This window comes from Ips typographus, linkage group LG6 (genome assembly GCF_016097725.1).
Source record: "Ips typographus isolate SLU linkage group LG6, UJ_Ityp_2.0, whole genome shotgun sequence".
Lineage (NCBI taxonomy): Eukaryota > Metazoa > Arthropoda > Insecta > Coleoptera > Curculionidae > Ips > Ips typographus.
Window position 1 is genome coordinate 10,114,435 of NC_138427.1, and position 18,395 is coordinate 10,132,829.

The 18,395-nt window shown below is 35.5% G+C and overlaps 6 protein-coding genes across 6 annotated transcripts; 2 read left to right on the forward strand and 4 right to left on the reverse strand.

Annotated features, from left to right (window-relative positions):
- Positions 1-172: 172 nt before the first annotated feature.
- On the reverse strand, positions 173-5,043 carry Hem (Nck associated protein 1 Hem). Its single transcript, XM_081982533.1, has 3 exons — positions 3,917-5,043; positions 3,606-3,854; positions 173-2,759 (listed from the first exon to the last, which is right to left on the reverse strand). Exons 1-3 carry the CDS (start codon positions 4,851-4,853, stop codon positions 571-573), a joined length of 3,375 nt encoding a protein of 1,124 aa, XP_081838659.1. The 5' UTR covers positions 4,854-5,043; the 3' UTR covers positions 173-570.
- Positions 5,044-5,167: 124 nt separating this feature from the next.
- On the forward strand, positions 5,168-7,810 carry Usf (upstream transcription factor usf). Its single transcript, XM_081982579.1, has 4 exons — positions 5,168-5,328; positions 5,497-5,657; positions 5,913-6,151; positions 6,777-7,810. Exons 1-4 carry the CDS (start codon positions 5,222-5,224, stop codon positions 7,116-7,118), a joined length of 849 nt encoding a protein of 282 aa, XP_081838705.1. The 5' UTR covers positions 5,168-5,221; the 3' UTR covers positions 7,119-7,810.
- A 65-nt stretch (positions 7,811-7,875) lies between these two features.
- On the reverse strand, positions 7,876-9,541 carry LOC145731019 (toll-interacting protein-like). Its single transcript, XM_081982586.1, has 6 exons — positions 9,323-9,541; positions 9,125-9,239; positions 8,711-8,897; positions 8,455-8,656; positions 8,239-8,400; positions 7,876-8,185 (listed from the first exon to the last, which is right to left on the reverse strand). The coding sequence occupies exons 1-6, from the start codon at positions 9,365-9,367 to the stop codon at positions 8,072-8,074; spliced, it is 825 nt and encodes a 274-aa protein (XP_081838712.1). The 5' UTR covers positions 9,368-9,541; the 3' UTR covers positions 7,876-8,071.
- A 106-nt stretch (positions 9,542-9,647) lies between these two features.
- On the forward strand, positions 9,648-10,683 carry DCTN5-p25 (Dynactin 5, p25 subunit). The gene is made up of 4 exons (XM_081982591.1): positions 9,648-9,847; positions 9,902-10,089; positions 10,142-10,253; positions 10,305-10,683. The coding sequence occupies exons 1-4, from the start codon at positions 9,800-9,802 to the stop codon at positions 10,503-10,505; spliced, it is 549 nt and encodes a 182-aa protein (XP_081838717.1). The 5' UTR covers positions 9,648-9,799; the 3' UTR covers positions 10,506-10,683.
- A 122-nt stretch (positions 10,684-10,805) lies between these two features.
- On the reverse strand, positions 10,806-12,377 carry LOC145731013 (uncharacterized). The gene has a single exon (XM_081982578.1). It carries the CDS (start codon positions 12,102-12,104, stop codon positions 11,136-11,138), a length of 969 nt encoding a protein of 322 aa, XP_081838704.1. The 5' UTR covers positions 12,105-12,377; the 3' UTR covers positions 10,806-11,135.
- Positions 12,378-12,504: 127 nt separating this feature from the next.
- Top3beta (DNA topoisomerase 3-beta) lies at positions 12,505-18,240 on the reverse strand. The gene is made up of 13 exons (XM_081982542.1): positions 17,953-18,240; positions 17,601-17,870; positions 17,212-17,349; positions 16,740-17,088; positions 16,487-16,687; positions 16,181-16,281; positions 15,903-16,126; positions 15,570-15,842; positions 14,067-14,284; positions 13,783-14,007; positions 13,267-13,422; positions 12,981-13,208; positions 12,505-12,808 (listed from the first exon to the last, which is right to left on the reverse strand). The coding sequence occupies exons 1-13, from the start codon at positions 18,041-18,043 to the stop codon at positions 12,706-12,708; spliced, it is 2,577 nt and encodes an 858-aa protein (XP_081838668.1). The 5' UTR covers positions 18,044-18,240; the 3' UTR covers positions 12,505-12,705.
- Between the last annotated feature and the right edge of the window lie 155 nt (positions 18,241-18,395).

Genomic DNA, 18,395 nt, shown 5'->3' on the forward strand with positions numbered 1-18,395 from the left:
TTTCGAAGTTAGTAGTAAACTATTAAGATGCTCGATTTTCTGTAAAAGTGAATTTAGTTTTCTTGACAAAAACATTGAATTGTTAAGTCTCCACCTGAAAATCGGCGCTACAAACACAATTCCACCCACCCCTAATAGTAAGTCTTTCCATTTGGGTCAAATTAACACAAAATTATTTATATAAATACAGTTTATTATCATATATGTTTACAATTTATACCAAATAAATAAAAATCGCCTATCTAATAATACTATAATAATAAAGGTATACTGCAAATAGCGCTTACAATTTGTACTTACTGTCTAATGTACTGTTTTACTTTATTATACTAAATTCACTCAAAAATTTTTTGATTTTTCGCCAGTAAATGTTTATAGAATATATTTTACAGGGTGTTCATTATAAATCAAGTCAGAAGCTGTTAAGTTGTTTCCAAACTTGTTTTTTTAGCTCAAAAATTGTTAAACCGTCTTAAAATCTTCACTCCTACAGTCCTACCAACATATTGTACACTATAAACTTAAAGAGTAAACTAAAAAAAAACTTGCTACATTTTTAAACTAATAAACTTACATATTTTGCTCCTGTTTATATACATCATGATAGGCGTTCCTAATAAGCGCGTAAGGGAAACAAGATTCCAGTAAATCCATCGTTAAAAACGGTGATTCTTGCACTATCTGGTCTAAAAGTAAATACACACTTTCCCTATTCCGAACCGCTTCCTTGTCCGCCTCCTGTCCTAATCTAAGTAAACTGGACGAGGCTAAAGCGAGAAACTCTTTCATTCGGTCTTCAATATCGTCACGACCGCATATAGTGAACAAAGCCCCAAAAATGTGATTTACCGCTAAAGCCATACAGTGAATATTGTTGGTGTGACCTTCCAATGAAGCTCTGTAAAACGATTGCTCTGATCGTGCCAATTTTGGTATTGATACTGCAACAAACACCATCAGTAGACAGACTAGGAGGTGTTCGTTTTCACCTTCGGTGTCAGTTTTTTGCAGTTTTAGTGCGGAAATTAACGTGGGGTCAACTTTACAATTTAGGCCTGCAGCACTCGACATTTCGCTGACTACTTTCATAGGATCTCCGCTAGGCAAGTGATGGCGAAAGTCTAAGATCGAACTTAACAAAAACGGGATTCGTTGCTCTAAAACATCAGTCAAACAGGACTGTGATAGCTGCCTGAAACTCAGAATTACTCCCACTATAGTCATTCGTTGTAAAACATTATCAACATTCGACAGTTTCTTGAACTGTTCTTTCATTACTTCAGGTTTGTCAAAGTTAGTTCGCAACAATAATAACACATCTTTGTTCGAGTCCGCAAGTTTCTTCAGTTCAACCACCTGACTAGCGATGTGCCACATTAAAGTTTCACTTAGTTGTTTCATGCCGTAAGGTCCTATGAGTTCTGCCAGAGCCTTTAATTCGTTAACATCCGAATACTCTTCGGGATTGAACGGAATAGTGCCTTCCATAGTCAGACTGACAAAAGATCTTTGGTTCATCGAGAAAATTATGTTGCCGGCGCTGACTCGGCGCAGCAAAACCTCCGAATACCACTGCGTGTAAAGCGATGCAATAGTTTTTTCCCCGTGACTATCTACAGCTTGAGTTTGTTGCAGCAAACAGTTGTTAAAAACTCTGGTGATGTCTATATGAACGTAGTTCTCAACAGTTTGTAACACGTTCATATAAGACCTCACGCAGACTAATAGTTCTGATGGTTTGGCAATTTCGTGTGTGTCACTGTTGTACATAACCATTCCTACTAGAGCTTTTGCAAAACGATTTTCCAGGTGCTGGTGCAAATATTCCCTTGGGGCAAAAGTGTACTCCCACACGTTAATATTGGAAAAGTAATTTATAGCGTAACACAATTCAGTTAAAGCCATATGCAGTTTATCCATTGTGGTTAAATGCTCTCTAGTTTTTCTATAACTCTCTTTTCCAGGTTTTTCAATCTCTATCGCGTTCTTTTTGTTCTTTTCTTTTTTCTTTCGATTTATTTGCTGTGATATTAAGTGGGCGCAGTTTTTGGGTAATAGTTTATCACTCATTTTACACTGAGCGTCACAAATAGCAGTTATAATGTTTTTGGCCTCTTTTGCCATTTCATCCAAGAACATATTCACCACCGACAGGCTACGTTCGCGAATGTGATGTCGTTCTTCAGGGCATAGTTCGTGAGTGCAATGCTGAAAGTGACTGCATATCGACGGAAACGCCACAATATAACGGTTTTGCGCCGGAAATTCCAAACACATATGAAACTGTTCCTCGAAAATTCGACTGTAAAAACAGAAAATCGACAAGTCGGAAGTTTCGCGCAGCATTTCATCCAAATTGTCCACCATTTTTGTGTGGAACTGGACCATATCCATTAACTGTCCCAAACTTTTGTATTCTAGCAATCTGAGTTTGGATTGTTGCGTCGACGTATACGCTTGCAGCCTGAACCAATCCAATCTGAACGCGAAAAAGTTGAAAGTCTCGTTTTCCTCAACTTGCTTTACAGACAGACCAGATATGGTGCTGCATAAAGATGATAAGATAACAGCTTCTTCTTCCGGACAATTGACGAATTTTTGCATTTGTTCTTTTAGGCAAATGGCGTCCCAATGGGACAAATATTGAACGTAGTATCGTTGCATAACTTGACTGTACTTACGTACTAGAACGCGAAGGTCTTCCATATGGAAGAGTAATTCAGGAAGGTGACGATCCACTAGGTCTTCAGTAGATTTTCCTGGAAAAATTACTACTATTAGTAGTTTTATTTTTGTCACATCATTAAGGAGGATCATTATATAGGAAGCTTGAAAACGGTTAGATCTACATAACAAACTAATTATTAAACTAGGCAATTTCTAATTTAAAATAATTTCCAGATCTGTAATAGGGCATTTCTTTGAATTCAGAAGCTTTCAAAATCGGTTATTCCGCAATGATAAAACGTAGAAATCAAAAATTGATAATGCCACTTTAATAAGCTCTGAAGTTGCTGTGGAGAAGTGGAATTATTTTTGGTCTATGACGTCACAAAAAAATAAATTGTAAAATCAAAAAATTTTTAAAATCTCAAAAAACAAACTGGACGTTTTCAAAATGTTTTTCCCCCATTTAGTCAAATCTGTATCTCTTACCATTTTCAAGATTCTCATAGTGGCCCTCCTTATCCTGGACACACTGTATGTTTTTTTATAACCTAAAGAAAATGTGCTGTTTCTAGTTCCCTATAATTTCTTTATTAGAACATGAAAAACTTGTTATTTTCAGGTAAATCTAGCCAATTAAATGATCCCAAACCCCCAGGTCAAAATTAATTGAACTCTACTTGGCTTTTTCCATAATATTAATACAATTTATAGAAGGAAATGTCAAAAACATCTTCATAGAGAGAACCAAACCAATTACCAAAGACAGGAGAACATCCTTAAATAACTGATGTCATAAAGACACTTTCTTGGTGAGATTGTAGTTAAAGAAAGACATGTTTTTAAAAGCATTCCTAAACATTTTTCACTTCTAGTACCTACTTGAAATTTTACAACAAATAAAACCCATATTCATTTATTTCATACAACAATAATACCTTTAGTTTTGTGTTGTGGAGGATTATCATTGTGCCTCAACAACCAAAGCACTTCATCCCTAGAATAACACAGCCCCATGAAAACCATTAAAGCTTTAGGCCCCAACAAGCCAGGCTGGTCCATAAAAATCAACCCTAATTCTTTTAGAGCTGTACGGAGAAATTTTCTTCTTTCCCTGTGGTTGTAGCCAGCTTTCTGTACTGCATGCTGGTAGGCTTCTTTTACTTCAGAAATTCTTTTACCATAACCTGCATAGTTATTATATTGTATCATTATAAAGATTAGAAACACTCTGGTGCTGGTAACTAACCTTTTAATGTGTCCAAATATGACCAGATGTATTGATGAATGTACAATACTTCATCACGGAATAGTGGCAAAACCCAGAAGCTTTCCAGGGCATTTAACAGGACTTTATTGAAATGGTCTTGTCTTGAGTCAATCAAGACTGAGTGCATCAACATAACACCAAAAACCACCCATTTTTCCATAGTGTCCATAGACAAATATTCACAACTCATTCTGTCTGACAGTACTGGTTTCAGCAGTACTGCAGGGTTGCCCACCAAAGTCAGTTTCTGGTCTGTTCTCCACTGATCAGCAGTGACATTTCTTGACAAGTAAATTGGTATTAAAGAACATAAAGCTTGGCTTAACAGTCTGGAATGAGGGACAAATTCTTCAGACAGCTTTTTGAAGGGCACATCATATTCTATAATCATTGAACCCAAGCGGGGGAAACTTGGATCTGTTGCACCATGTATAGACTCATAGGCTGCATTAAAAAGACCTAAAACTGCTTTCCTGTCTTCTACACGCGATAGTAACACCATTAAGGACACATAAGTGGTAACCAAGTCTAAGTAGCTTTTGGTTAAATCAAAATTTGTGGATATGTCCAATTCCACTTGATAGGCATCCATGGTGGTTAACAACTCACAAACATGATCTTTAAAGTCCAACAAATCAACAAATGTGTAGTAGTACAGCGATAACGACTTGATAATCTCATTGCGAAGGGCTTGAATGGGCTGCAAGTTCTTAGTATCCAAATTGGGAAATCTTCTGACAATACTCTTGATTGAAGACTCCAGATTTTTATCTGACAAAAATCCAGGTTTGGATTTGGCATCTCCGCATGCTTTTTTAATGTTGTAGATCCGGGTGAGCATTCCTGTGCCCCTATCATTCAAAATAATCAGTTTTTCCGCCAGCTTTCGCTCCGACTGACTCAGTTGTCGTGACATATTCACTAAATTTCCTTGCAGTCGTCCAAGCTACAACTGCGACGATGCTGATATCTGTTTCCTAAGGTTGTTTAATATCAGAAACGGTTCACGCACTTTGATTAAAATAACATATTAATTAAGATTAAAGTTAAAATAGTTTATCAAAGTAGGAAAACACTCCCATTTTGCCAAACCCAAACAAATATAACTGACAGTTGACAGTCAGTGTCTGACAGAGTGACAAACAGAAAAAGTATAAGAAGGTTAAACATATTATGGTATATGATCATCTAATTTATAAGCGCAAGCGTGACTGTCACCTGTCACTTAAAAAAAGAAATGTCCGGAACGTCAATCGTCAAATAGTTTCTTTCGGACGGCATCACATGACCAAACTTTGTTCTCGTGACCAAAATCGCACTAAAATTCAAAAAGTTGAAAAATATCCAATAAATCGGGCCTTCATGGACGTTTTGGAGCGTTTGGACGACAGGTGAGACAATAGAAAAACCGCCCCACGCCAAATGTTTTGTTTTCGTTCGGTTATATAACGCCTTTGGCAAGGTCAATGTAACTGTAGCTAGAATTTGATGATAAAATGCTGGATAGGATTTCGTGCACAGCTGGGTTGTAAACATAAACATGAACATTTCAATTGCAGTAAAGATGAAATGACTGAGATTGAAGAAAAGTTTGTTATAAGCGACATTAAAACCTCGGGCATGGACAGTGATGATGAGCCCTCTGTTGAGCATCTTTCTCCACAGACTTTACTTGAAACTCCAGACGCCGATGTTCAGTATTCATTGAAATCGGATGATGGTAAGACTAACCTCAAAAAGTTTTATTTTTATTGTTATAAAGCTTAGCAATTTAGATAAATTATGAACATAAAGCAATATTGGATGATGACTATTGAACGGATAGTAGAATACGGTTTGAGGTATTGGTTCTACCAATGTAACCTTGCTGTCTAATGTTAAAAACCTTTTACACATTTCTGAGAGATTGAGAAAAAACATTTTCAAACATTTTTTAGCTCCTAACCTATTTGTACATTGTGATGTATACTTTCAGGCCCTATGATTACGTACAGGGTTCTGCAGGTCCAAGATAATTCAGATAGTTCCGATTTCATACCGGCACCCTCAAGTTACTCACCTGGCAGCTCAGTGCCTCAAATGATCTCAGGCACAAACTTGAACGGCCCCATTTATGTTATCGGTAATGCAGATTCCTATTCCTCATCTGGTGCCAGACCAATTGCCCCTAAAATATCAGGGGACAACTCTGTAGTTCTTCAGGTAAAAAATAAGGTGAGGAAACTTTAATTCTTTGTGTTTATTCCTTTGTTGTGTATAGGCATTTCCCATGTTATAGCTTCATAAAGCATGTGATGTCACAATGATGTAATTTGAAAAAAAATAATGATTTATGTCACATGTTGAAGATCAAAACTAAAAAAAATTTCGACACTTTTCACTTTCAAAAATTTGTCAACAGAGGCCATATTTGTTTTGACACTATGGAGCCAACAAAGGTCAATTTTGTTTAAACACTCTATCCAGTGTGCAGAGCAAATTTGACGTCACGATGACGTAGTTTAAGGAGACAATAATTTGACCAACTGTCAAATTACGTCATCGTGACGTCAAACTTGCTCTGCAGGCTTGATGGAGCGTCATAATGAGTACGGCCAGAATTAAGAGAGACCGCATTCGTTTTCAAGCTCCATGGGCGAGAGTGAGCGTTTTTAGCGTCACTATGACGTAATTTGGCAAAATCATAATTTAACCCACTGTCAAATTACGTCATCGTGACGTCAAACTCGCTCTGCAGATAAGGTCACGATGACATAAATTGACAGTTATTTTAATATGCCAGCCCATTAGCTGGAAGTTTGTGAATTTCCAATAGCGTTTACCATGCGATTAATTCCAGCGAGATGATAGAAGAAGAGCAACCCATAACGAAGTGGAAAGAAGGCGCAGAGATAAAATAAACAACTGGATAATAAAATTGTCGAAACTATTGCCGGAAAGTCCTGCTGACATTAAAGGAAACGGACAATACGATGGCCAATCCAAGGGTGGCATATTGGCAAAAGCGTTTGAGTATATTATAGAATTGCAAGCGACCGAAACTCGTTTGGGCAGTTACATTAAAGAGAATAAGAAATTGGCAAACGCCGTGGACCAATTACGAGCGAAAAATTACGGTTTGGAGGCGGAAAACGCTGAACTTCGAGCCCTTTTAAAAAAACATGGAATCGACGTTAAATGATCATATTGGGGTTGTTTATTAATTTTTCTGTGGGGTTTATTAGGTAATTGTTGCGCATCTTAACGAAAATATTGCCTTAACCTGGAAGCACTGATAGGGTAAGTAATGTTTTCTTTCTGGACCTGATCGGTCGGAAATCGAATATAATTTTAGCCGTTCTATTTTAACGGTGCATGTACAGTTAATGTGTATGTAGTGATATTGTTCCTTTAACTAAATTTCTGCTTTAGAACAGCTTATTACCCGACAATGTATCATTTATTTAGTGTCTATATTTGGTAACACGGTTATATTTTCACAAGTTAGTTCTGCATAATTTTACAAGCTTAGATTTATGTAAATGGACAGCTGAACAAAGATTTTAAACGCTTATACTGTTGTACTAAGAAATTTACAACAATCTCTGTTGTATTTAGTGTACATAATCGTACAATTGCTTCAATTTGTCTAAAGGTGAGTTGGAAGTAAGATATCACCCATTAGGTATTTTTTTGTATGTTTAAATTTTGTTGCAAAATACGTTGTTTAACCAGGGACCTTAATCTGAAAGTTTTTGTTATGTTTAAACTTTCTTTCGTGTTTAGGTTTGTCATACAGATTTCCCTAATATGTAATACTTGTAAGGTAAAAATAATTTTATATTTTGTTGAAATACACTGAAAATTACGTTATTATAAAACTTTGGAAGGTTATTAACGGACCGTTTTATTAACTCAATAAGTCCCAATCAAGAACTGGTGGCTGATAGAAAAGAATATTCCACAAAAAACAAATTTTAATAATTCATAGACATTTAATACAACAATATCAGTTTAACTATGTTATAGAGACTTTTATAGTCACATTATAATCACATGACCTCTAGTCTATTGAGTACATAATAAACAATGAGATATAATGGCTGCACTACCTAGAAATATGTAGATAGCAATCACATGTAAAAGAGTTCTAGGTTAAGCATCAGACATTTGCAAAAGCGAATTTATCGTGTCGTCTTTGTTTCCCCTGTTGGCTTCATACACCGTATTTACGACCACTTTTTCGATGTTTGGGAACATTTCTTCTATCTAAAAGTGCTACTTTAAGACTGAAATTTTAAAAAATCATTTAAAGGAAGGACCTGTTTTAAGTCCTGCTCATTGAAAACTGGCGCAACCTGATTGGTGGGCTCTCCAGCTTCAGGAGGAGCAGTGTACACTCTTAAAGGTTTCACTCCACCAGCGTCCGCCCTTGGAACAATCATTACCGGATTATACGGTTGATAAAAATAGGGACCTGCAGGCTGTTAAAACCACTTTAAATCATTAAATTCTCTAACTCCCACAGAAAAACATACACTGCAACTTAAAACCAAATTTATCATTCCTTCCATGCCTTCACCCTGTTTTCCATTGAGTGGATACCAATCCTCATGGGTTTCCCCTGCTAAAACTTTTGGCGGAATTGTCACTTGTGTCCACGCAATTAATTCGTCCATTGTGAACGATCTTTCGTCGAATATTTCAATGTTTATTGTTTGTATGCCTTGAGGAATTAGACTATACCCCAAATCAGTTAAAAAACAATCATGATTGACCAGCATAAGCACCTACCAATAGACCACTTTGTTCCATCTGGGATTTTTACCGCCATTTGGATCAGTGGGTGTTTCATAAATGGTATGACCCACCCGAATACGACAATATGGATCCATACGCGTCATACCGTAGTTTTTGGTCAGTTTAGCTTGCGCTATTGTTATACTAAGTTTTCCCGTCGGATTGGAAGTGTGAGCCATGCCTTTGATTAGATTAATTTATAATAATAATCAACAAAAAGATCTGATAATTTATTGCAGGTTTACTGTTGGTTTCAGACTAAGCCATTGTTAGGAGTGACACATTAATAACAATTTGAGTAACCAATAATAAACCTTTTCCTTGTCACACCAAAAAAAAACAGTTTAAATTTATAGAACAATATTCTCTTTAAAATACTTATTAGTTATTTCATAGCTTTTCACTTACCACCTGTATATTGTTGCTGTAAAGCTATAGCTGCCTGACGATCGGCAGCTTCTTGCTGTTCCTGAGGGGACACATTCAATCTGAGAAAGTCATCAGGTAAAGGTCCCAAAAGCACCTAAATAACATTTTTATGTAAAAACCTTCCATTTAATCGCACTAATTACTGTGCAATTTGCATTGAAGCATTAAAAAACTCACTCTGTTGCGTCTTTCCTTAATTTTATCTGATACAGCGGAAGCCATAATTTTGCAAACGTTGCTGAAATGCGAGGTCGCTATGTATATTAAGCAAGCCGCTCGCGAATGTTGCAATTAATGCATTACTAGAACCAAATGCACTCTTTAAAGTTTTTTCGATTTACTGAAATGTTTATATTTTAATTTTTAATTGGATGAATCAGTTGTCAAACTCTGACAAAACAACAATGTACTTAGCAGAGGTTATAATAAAATGTAACTGTCTTCTTCTTTCCGAAAACTACATATTTGCATTAACCCTAGTAATATGAAAAGAAGAATGAGTCACAAATTTGTTTGGTTAGAATAGTTGTCAAATTTTATGTTTGTGTTTTTGTTGTAATTTTATTTATTATTAGATAAATATATGAAAAGTGTGGTACCACAAACCGTTTATTACATTTTGGATTTGTTTATAATATAATAAAGGTATTCGTAATGGAATTGAGCGATATTACCTACAATAAAAACGAATATGTTGAAACTGTAAGTTAATGTGGGTAATAGAAGGGCTGAGGTTCAAAATCAGACCAATTTTAGGCTTCTGGAAACAAAGTCTGCAGACAAACCGTGTTGTGTGGCTCCCAAAATATAATTTTACAAGGAAAAGTGATTGTCCAGGCTGAGGCCATTATTAGGGGTGACTTGGCAAATGTAAAAACTGGGAGGTACTGTATCATAAGCAAGGAAGCTGTGTTAAGGCCACCCTATAAGAAATTCAGCAAAGGGTCGGTTAAATTCACTTAATTTTTCAATATGTAACTTGTTGAATTTTGGTAGGGTTGCATTTTTTCCTCTAGGCATAGGCGATCATGTATTTATTGGGGAAAGAACTTTAATTGATGCAGCTCAAATTGGCAATTACGTCTATATAGGGAAAAACTGCGTTATTGTAAGTATGTCCTTTCCACTCTAAGCCAGGAGAAATAGGTTCGTTCTTCAGGGAAGGAGATGCATACTGAGGGACTGCTGTGTTATTGAAGATAACACTGTATTAGCCCCAGAAACTGTAGTTCCACCATTTACTAAGTATGGAGGGTCTCCGGCTGTTCAAGTGGGTGAATTACCAGAATGTCAAGCTGATCTAATGATTAATTACACTAGAGGGTATTACCAACATTTTCTACCCACAAAATTAGCTTAATATGTGAATGTCATTATTAATGTGTTGTTTTTCCAATTACTACATGTTTTTAATTATTCTTATTTATTTATATAGTTGTGTTATTTATTACAAGTGCAATGTGACACACTAATAAGATATATTTAAAGTACACATTTATTCCAATTTGTATTACATTATACATTGATTTTAGCTAAAATTTGGTACTTTTTTGTCCACATTTTTCAAGAAGATTCTGATCTGATTACTCTTAAAAGGTGTGTTTTTATAATTCTGCATTATTGTACAGTGCATATATTTAATATAAAAATACCCTGCCTATTAATTTAATTAATTATATTTCAAGCTTGATGTATCCATTGGAGTAATTGTCTATTATAAACCTTAAAAACAATGTGGATAAAATAATATATTTTCAGTACTAAAAAAGAACAAACTAAACACTACTTAAATTACATTCAATTGCCACAAATAAATTACAAATCAATGCAAAGCAATAAATAACTCAGCTCAAACAAAAATTGTCATGCACTTCATATAGTAAATATTGTTAAACACTTTTACAAAAACACTCCAAACTGAATAGCCCATTAAATATGAATTAATATAAAATAACTGGTCAACCATTTCAATTAACACTCTTAATATTAATCAATTTAATTCGTTGTTGCCATTCATGGATTTTTTCACTTCTTCATACCAGTTTCTGCATTCTTCTGTAAGTGGATTGTTGCTAATGTACCACAACACCTTTGGCGAGATATCAACAAGTTTTCTAGGTATGCACCTAAGCTGGTTGTGTTCTAAACGAACCCAGTCGATAGTTTTCAATGAACCGAGGCTTGACTCGCTGATTTCTTCCAACTCGTTTCGATGTAAAAACAACCAACCGAAAGTTTCAATACCGCTAAAAGCACCATCGCTTAAATAGCGAATCTTATTGTTGTTCAAATGAACGTGAGTGGATATGTTTAGGTTGACGCGCGAGTCATAATGGACGCCGTTTACGTGTCGTAGCGCTCCAGAAGGTAGATTAGAGATCCAGTTGAATTCAAAATTTAGGACATTAATTTTTGGACTGCCTATAAACCATTCTCCCGACCAATAACTTAACTTGTTTTGATCCAACAGCAAGATAGTCAAATTAGGAAGATCGTTAAAAGCTTTAGGGTGAATGGTTTCAATACTGTTGTTGGTCAGTGATAACTCCGTCAATGGTAATTTGTTAAAAACCCCTTCTCGGACGGTTTTAAAATTGTTGTGCCGCAGTTTGATCAAATACAACTTAGGAAGGTCCCAAAAACAGCCACTTTCAAGGTCTGTAATACTGCTATTATCGATTATTATGTCTACCAAATTTGGCAGGCCCGATATGGCGTCTCTTTTCAACACCGGAACATTCTCGTCCAAGATCTGAATGTAGGAAACTTTAAGGAACTCATCGACGGGGGCGAAACAACCACTTATGGTTTTCACGTCTTTCGCGCCCACCAACGTCACGCTCGTATTATCGAACGTTGACTCGCAACCCCGCGACCAGCCGATCAACGAAATCAACGCTAGGAAAGCCGTTAATCTGGCCACCGAAGCCATCGTATTTATACTAAGATGTTTTGACATTTTCGCGCGATTAAGTTCGAAGCATTCATTCTTTCTTATCGGTGAATGAAAGGTCAGTTGCGGTCAGTCATCATGAAGTAATTATTAAAAATAGTAATAATTTTTCGGCTATCAATGATTCGGAAGGAAAATAGATTACAACAAATCTCTCCTAACTTTTCAAATAAACCAACTTTGCACATTTAGATAATAGCAATTTTTGTACTTGCTGTATCCATTAAAAAAATCTCATAATTCAGATAAATAATTCAGTAACAATCATTCGAACTTTAAAAGACACATTACTACCTAAGAATATGGTAGATAAGGTCTTCTTATCACTTTGTGGACCGAGACGGCAAATACACGTCTTTTAAAGTTTTATCGCTACCGCGTATAGCTAAAAATAACACTCTATGAATAGTTAATAATAGTATATTTATAGACCTGCTACTCCTCGATTTGAAAAAATTACTATTAGTAGAAAACAATATGAGCAAAATTGTAAATAAAAAAGCGTTGTTAATTTACCACATTAAGATATCATAAAATTATATTTTTTATACCCTTGATCGTTGGATAGTTAATTTTTGACAACAGTTTTTGAATAACAAGCTTATGTTTAGACAAAGTAAGCAGCCAACTGGGCCATTTTATCTTTCGGTTTACCTCTACCTCTACCTCCAGCTCCTCTACCGCCTCTTGGACCAGCAGATTTTCCGCCCCTTCAAGAAAAGAAATTTAAATTTTTGTAATAACATTTTTGTTTAAAATTATAATAGTAATAGAGGCGATTAGAAGTGAATTCAGTTAGTGGAGTTTTCCCTTTTTTTTGACATTTTCTATGACTTTTTATAAATTAATTAGCAACCATTTTTGTTGAATTTGAATACTTACCGGAAAGGTCGGGGAGGTCTGCTCACTATCGCAACTTTAGGCCTGTCAACCAATCTGCTAAAATCGGAACTGCAAAACACGCATCCTTTCATTTCTGGCACCTGATTGGGCAGTTTAGACTTTTCCGCTTTGTATTCCACATTTACTAGCTGCGCCCCGCAATCACAATTTTCCTCCAGGATTGTAATTTTCTGCGCGTCATCAAATAGATTAATGATTGTATCGCATCTACACAAATCACCGGGTACTATAGTAGGATAATACAGGTTTGTTTTTGTGTATTTACCTGTTACAACCCAATTTCCATTTAGGTCCTGATGATGGATCAAGGACTAAAACCCCGTATTCGCACTCGGCACAGTTGATAACTCCATTGGTATTTAAACTGTACGCACAAGTTGGGTGGGTGCATGAATTGCAACCAGTTCCTTTCCTCATATCCCTAAGGATATAAATAGTTACATATTTCAATAATTCTGTAATGTTTGTTTAGGACGAAAGTAATGAGTTTAGACTTAAATGATGTCATTTTTTAGCATCTTTCTTTTTCTCATATAAACACATGAAATAGAAGATTTCCACTATGATTTAATTCAAGACATACATGTTTTTTCATGTTTGCATAAAACGTTGGTAAATTGGTTAATTGAAGAACTTTGGGTTTTAGGAATAGTTCATACTTGCACAAGATTAAAGTGCAGCTTTAGTAACAATTAAACACAATAATGAACTAATCTGATCAAGACAAAGCATGATACAGAAAACTGAGATGTAAACAAACATTATAAAACAATAAACATACTTAAAAGGTGGGTTATTATAACAGTAGGGACAGAAAACAAAACTTCTGCCTTTATTGCCAGTGGTCCAACACAAAAGCTCAAAATCATCAAGCGGACATTTCAGTTCTCTGAATAGTTTTATGGTACCATTCTGAGGTATGCTGTAAGTTTCGTCGCATTGCGGACAGTGAAGTCTAGCCGGCTTGGCCTGGATGTATTTTAGGTAACGTCTACATTTGCCACACCTAAAAATGTGTGTTGTGTTTTATTGTTATTTTCAGTTAGTTGGTTAGTTTTGACCAACCTGGAGTGAGCTTTCCCTGAAGCGCTAAGAGGTGAAAACGACACTTCAAACAATTGATCCATGCCGTCAATGTTTTTAACAAAAAATTGAAATTTTAGCTTGAAAATGTCGATTGTGTGCTTCAATACTGCGTTAAAATTTGCTTTGCCTTGAGCTATTAGGTTTAGTTGCTCTTCAAGGGCTGAACGCATTGTAGGGAGCACTAATTCAGCATCAATCTGAAATAGTCAATGACCGTCATAGAAGCATATTGAAATTCACTCATATTTTAGATTAGTTCTTAACATTTTCTTTGATATTTTGTGATTTGTTTTTGTTGAACCAAATATATTTTTAAACTGCTGTTATAGAGCATTTTTAAAAAACTACTTTTTGTTACTGACAGATTAAGAAAAAGTTCTTAATATTGTCCTGTGTCAGTGGAAAAATGTGTTTTTCTTTTTCTGTGAATGAATTATCATTAAGTTTTTTATGAAAGTATCGCATACAATATACTAAAATGCATACAATGCGTTGTAAATGTAATACAATAAAAATAATGTACTTACTTACTTGTACTTAATTAAATTCTCAAGTACTGTAAGGTTTGCTCATGTGACCTTTTGTACTCGGGTAGACAATGGTTGAAACACCTTTTAGTCGGACAGATAAAAAAACTGCAAAAAGTCCGTTTTTTTAAATGGATCCATTGGTGTTTTATGGTTTGTAATAAAAGAACATTAAATTTAGAACAAATCCATGTATACATTTCCTATACCTAACCAACCGTTTTTGAGTTAGTAACAGTTTTTCCTTAAAGGGCGCATTCAATCGTAATCCATACTAATCTGAATACGGACACCTTCTTGGTCATAATGTCTAGTTGTCGATTCGATAACTACAACATGTTGTGACAGATATTTGTCAAAGTCAAAACTGGTTCAAACTTAGCACAAATAGGTGTCCGTATTCAGATTAGTATGGAGTATGATTTTTTACGCACTTTAAGAGGAAAAACTGTTGATAAGTCAAAAACGGTTGAAGTTAGGTATAGGAAGAGTATACATAGAATTGTTCTAAATTTAATGTTCTTTTAATACTTTTGGCAGTTTTTCTATCTATCGGACTTAAAGGTAAATATTGATCACCCTGTAGGTTTTTTAATTTCCAGTCTTTGAACTTTTCAATCATGTGATCTGTCTAACTGAAGCAAACCTTTCAAAAGTTGAAAATTTAATTAATGTTTAGAATACCGTTTTGCTGACAAATTTACCATTTTTATGAAACATCTAAAAAACGGTGCAAGATAGGTATAGGGAAGTATCAACATTAATTACTAGCTTTTCGGCTACCGAAAATATCAAAATTACAAATACAGCTACACAAAATTAAAACGAAATCAATACATACAGATTACAGCTGAAAAAAAAATCAAAAAAACAGTAAAAAAATCAAAATTTAATTATTTTGAATGGCGACACGAACAGTCCGCTACAAAAACTAAATCTATTGCAATTCACTCACCTTTTGATATCCATGCACTAAAACAATACCCAAAGTGGTAGGTTTTAGTTTTCGACCGGGTGTTACTGTCACATAGTTCCTTTGGGAAATATTATTAATATGAACCGGAATTGAAGCGTCAGTACCAATTCCGTGTTTCTCCATGAGCGTGATGAGTTCGGCTTCGGTTAAATAATCGGGCGGGGACGTTTGGTGTTCAGTAAGACGCGCGTTTTGTACCGGTACCATCTCGTTTTCGCTAAACTTAGGCACTATTTCGTTTTTGCCAAAAGCCTAAACGTACACCAACCCAATTTGTAGTGGAATAACGATGGGAATACAAATTTATAGTACCTGCCAAGTCATGACTTCAGTATAACCGGGATCGATTAAAGTTTTCCCAGTAATGTAAAACATTTCATTGTTGATAACTATTTTGATCACGGTACTAAGGTATCGGCAATCTTTGGCTAGCGTGCCGATAAAATGACGGGTTATGTAATCGTATAGTTTCCAAGCGTCGCCGTCCAGTTCGTTGCGTGTTGCCGATTTCATTGGGGTAATTGGAGGATGATCACCTTAAGAAAAATAACACTTCTAACCTAAAACAACAATTTAATGGAACATCTTACCTGCGTCGTGTCCGCTTTTAGGTCTGTTAATGCCTTGACTTAAAATTGTTTTAACGTCTTTACCCCAGTCTGGACTGTTTTCTTGTTGTTTCAAAGTGCCTCTGAAAAGTTACATATCACAATAATCACCTCAAAATTAATGGAATATAAGATTATGTAATCTTGGGTCAGGTTTAGAAATAATTACAGCTTGCTCAGTCAATCAGCTTGCTGCTTTTTCTTGACCAATCCCAAACTATGACTTTACAATAATATTGATATATTCCTGAATGGTGTCATTATAACTTCACAACGTATAAAACTTACTGTAAATCAAAATTCTCAGGATATTTTGTAGTTTCAGTACGTGGATAACTGATATAACCTTGAATATACAATCGTTCAGCTATTTGCATTGCGTGTTGCGGACCCATTCCAAGTCCAGAACTGGCGACCCGCATTAACTCCACAGTGTTCAGAGCGGCCGGGCGTGGTTTAGATTTTTCCTTAGACACCACGCTCACCACTCTACAAAACCACTTTTATACCAAACGGCACACAATAAGAGTGGTTTCAGTACCTGCCCTGTTTTTCATTCTTGATCAAATTCAGAAACATATTGGCCACGTCCTTGTCAAAGCTCCTGACTCGTTCCCATTCTAACGCGAAATCCTGATTGTCTTTAGTTAGGGCTGAGACTTGAAGCACCCAGTACGTTTCCGGTTTAAAAGATTGAATTTCGTCGTGACGTTGCACGCAAAATCCGAGTGTTGGAGTTTGACAAGGACCGTAGGATATTAAAGTGGCGTCCAGGTCGCCGTATTTACCTTGGAAATATTTCGTTTGGAAACGCGTGAATGCGCAACCGATTCTTAGATCTAATTCTTGACGCGCGTCTACGCTTTTTGCTTCGTTTTCATTTGGATGCACTAAAATTGTATCCCTCTATTTTCAAGTGTTTGAGAAAATTGATAAAAACATTAAGAAATCTTCTAACATGATTCAGAGGGAGCAACCCAATTTAAAAATATGTTCAGCATACTTAACCTTACCTAAATTGTTAAAAGCCGCTTTAATATCCTTATCAGTGATAGCAGAAAATCTAGCTCTGTAAGTAACACTATCTGAATAAACATCTCCACTCATACTGTTGGCTACTGAAGACATGACTTCAAAACAAATGTTTTCACCTAAAAAAATAAGTTTTTCCAAATAAAAAAGTGTTAAAAAATGCCTTGATACTGTTTTAATATGGCTCTTTATGAGCTATCCTTATTTCAATTCAATCTATTGACCCATACAGTTTTTGATAATTTTTGGTTAAAAAACAGAATTTTAAACTTAATAAAGTCTAATAACCGGCTTGTATATTTAGTTTATTTCATCATACCATACACAATTTCTAGTATATGCATCAGATGCAAATGGGAACTATACTAACCCTCTTTGTCACAATCAAGCCAAAGAACAAGGTTGTCACAACCTTTAGCCTCTGAAGCTAAAAATGCGGGCATTTTCAATTTAGGCATTGCCTCCTTCTTCTCTATACGACATGAAAACAACTCCACAGGATCAACTCTGTCCCAGTTATTATATTTGCTGTCAAAATCAACACCCAGTACATGCCCACAAACTGAGGTCATCTTAAATCTAGCTGTGGTGCCCATAAACGTGCCCATCCATTCATGGACAGAACAAGAACCATTAAAACCTAAAAAATCACAAGTACAATGTTCATGTGTTGATGAACTGAAGCAAGGGCTAACTATTAGAGTTTAGAACAAAATTCGTACCTTTTCTAGACGAATTTTTCCCATTACTTAATATACTAGCCAGGGAAGCAGCTAAAGAAGGCTTTTCTGCCACCATTAACACAGTCTTCATGTTGAGTATCTTTGATTTTTTTGTTGACGATATAAGATACTAAAAACACTAGCTGAACGATATACGAAGATGATATTTTAAATTAAAATACAATTATTATATAGGTTTTAAATTATTATAATATTAGAATAAACTATTTACATTTGGCGATTATTTAATATTCATATTTAATATCTTGTTGTAAACAAATTATAACCAAACTTTTGTTTTGACTTTGACAATTCTGACGTAATCTGTGATTCTGGCCGCATTCGTTTTCAAGCTCTATGGAGCGGGCAGAGCTTTTTTGACGTCACGATGACGTAATTCAGCAAAATCATAATTTGAACAACTGTCAAATTACGTCATTGTG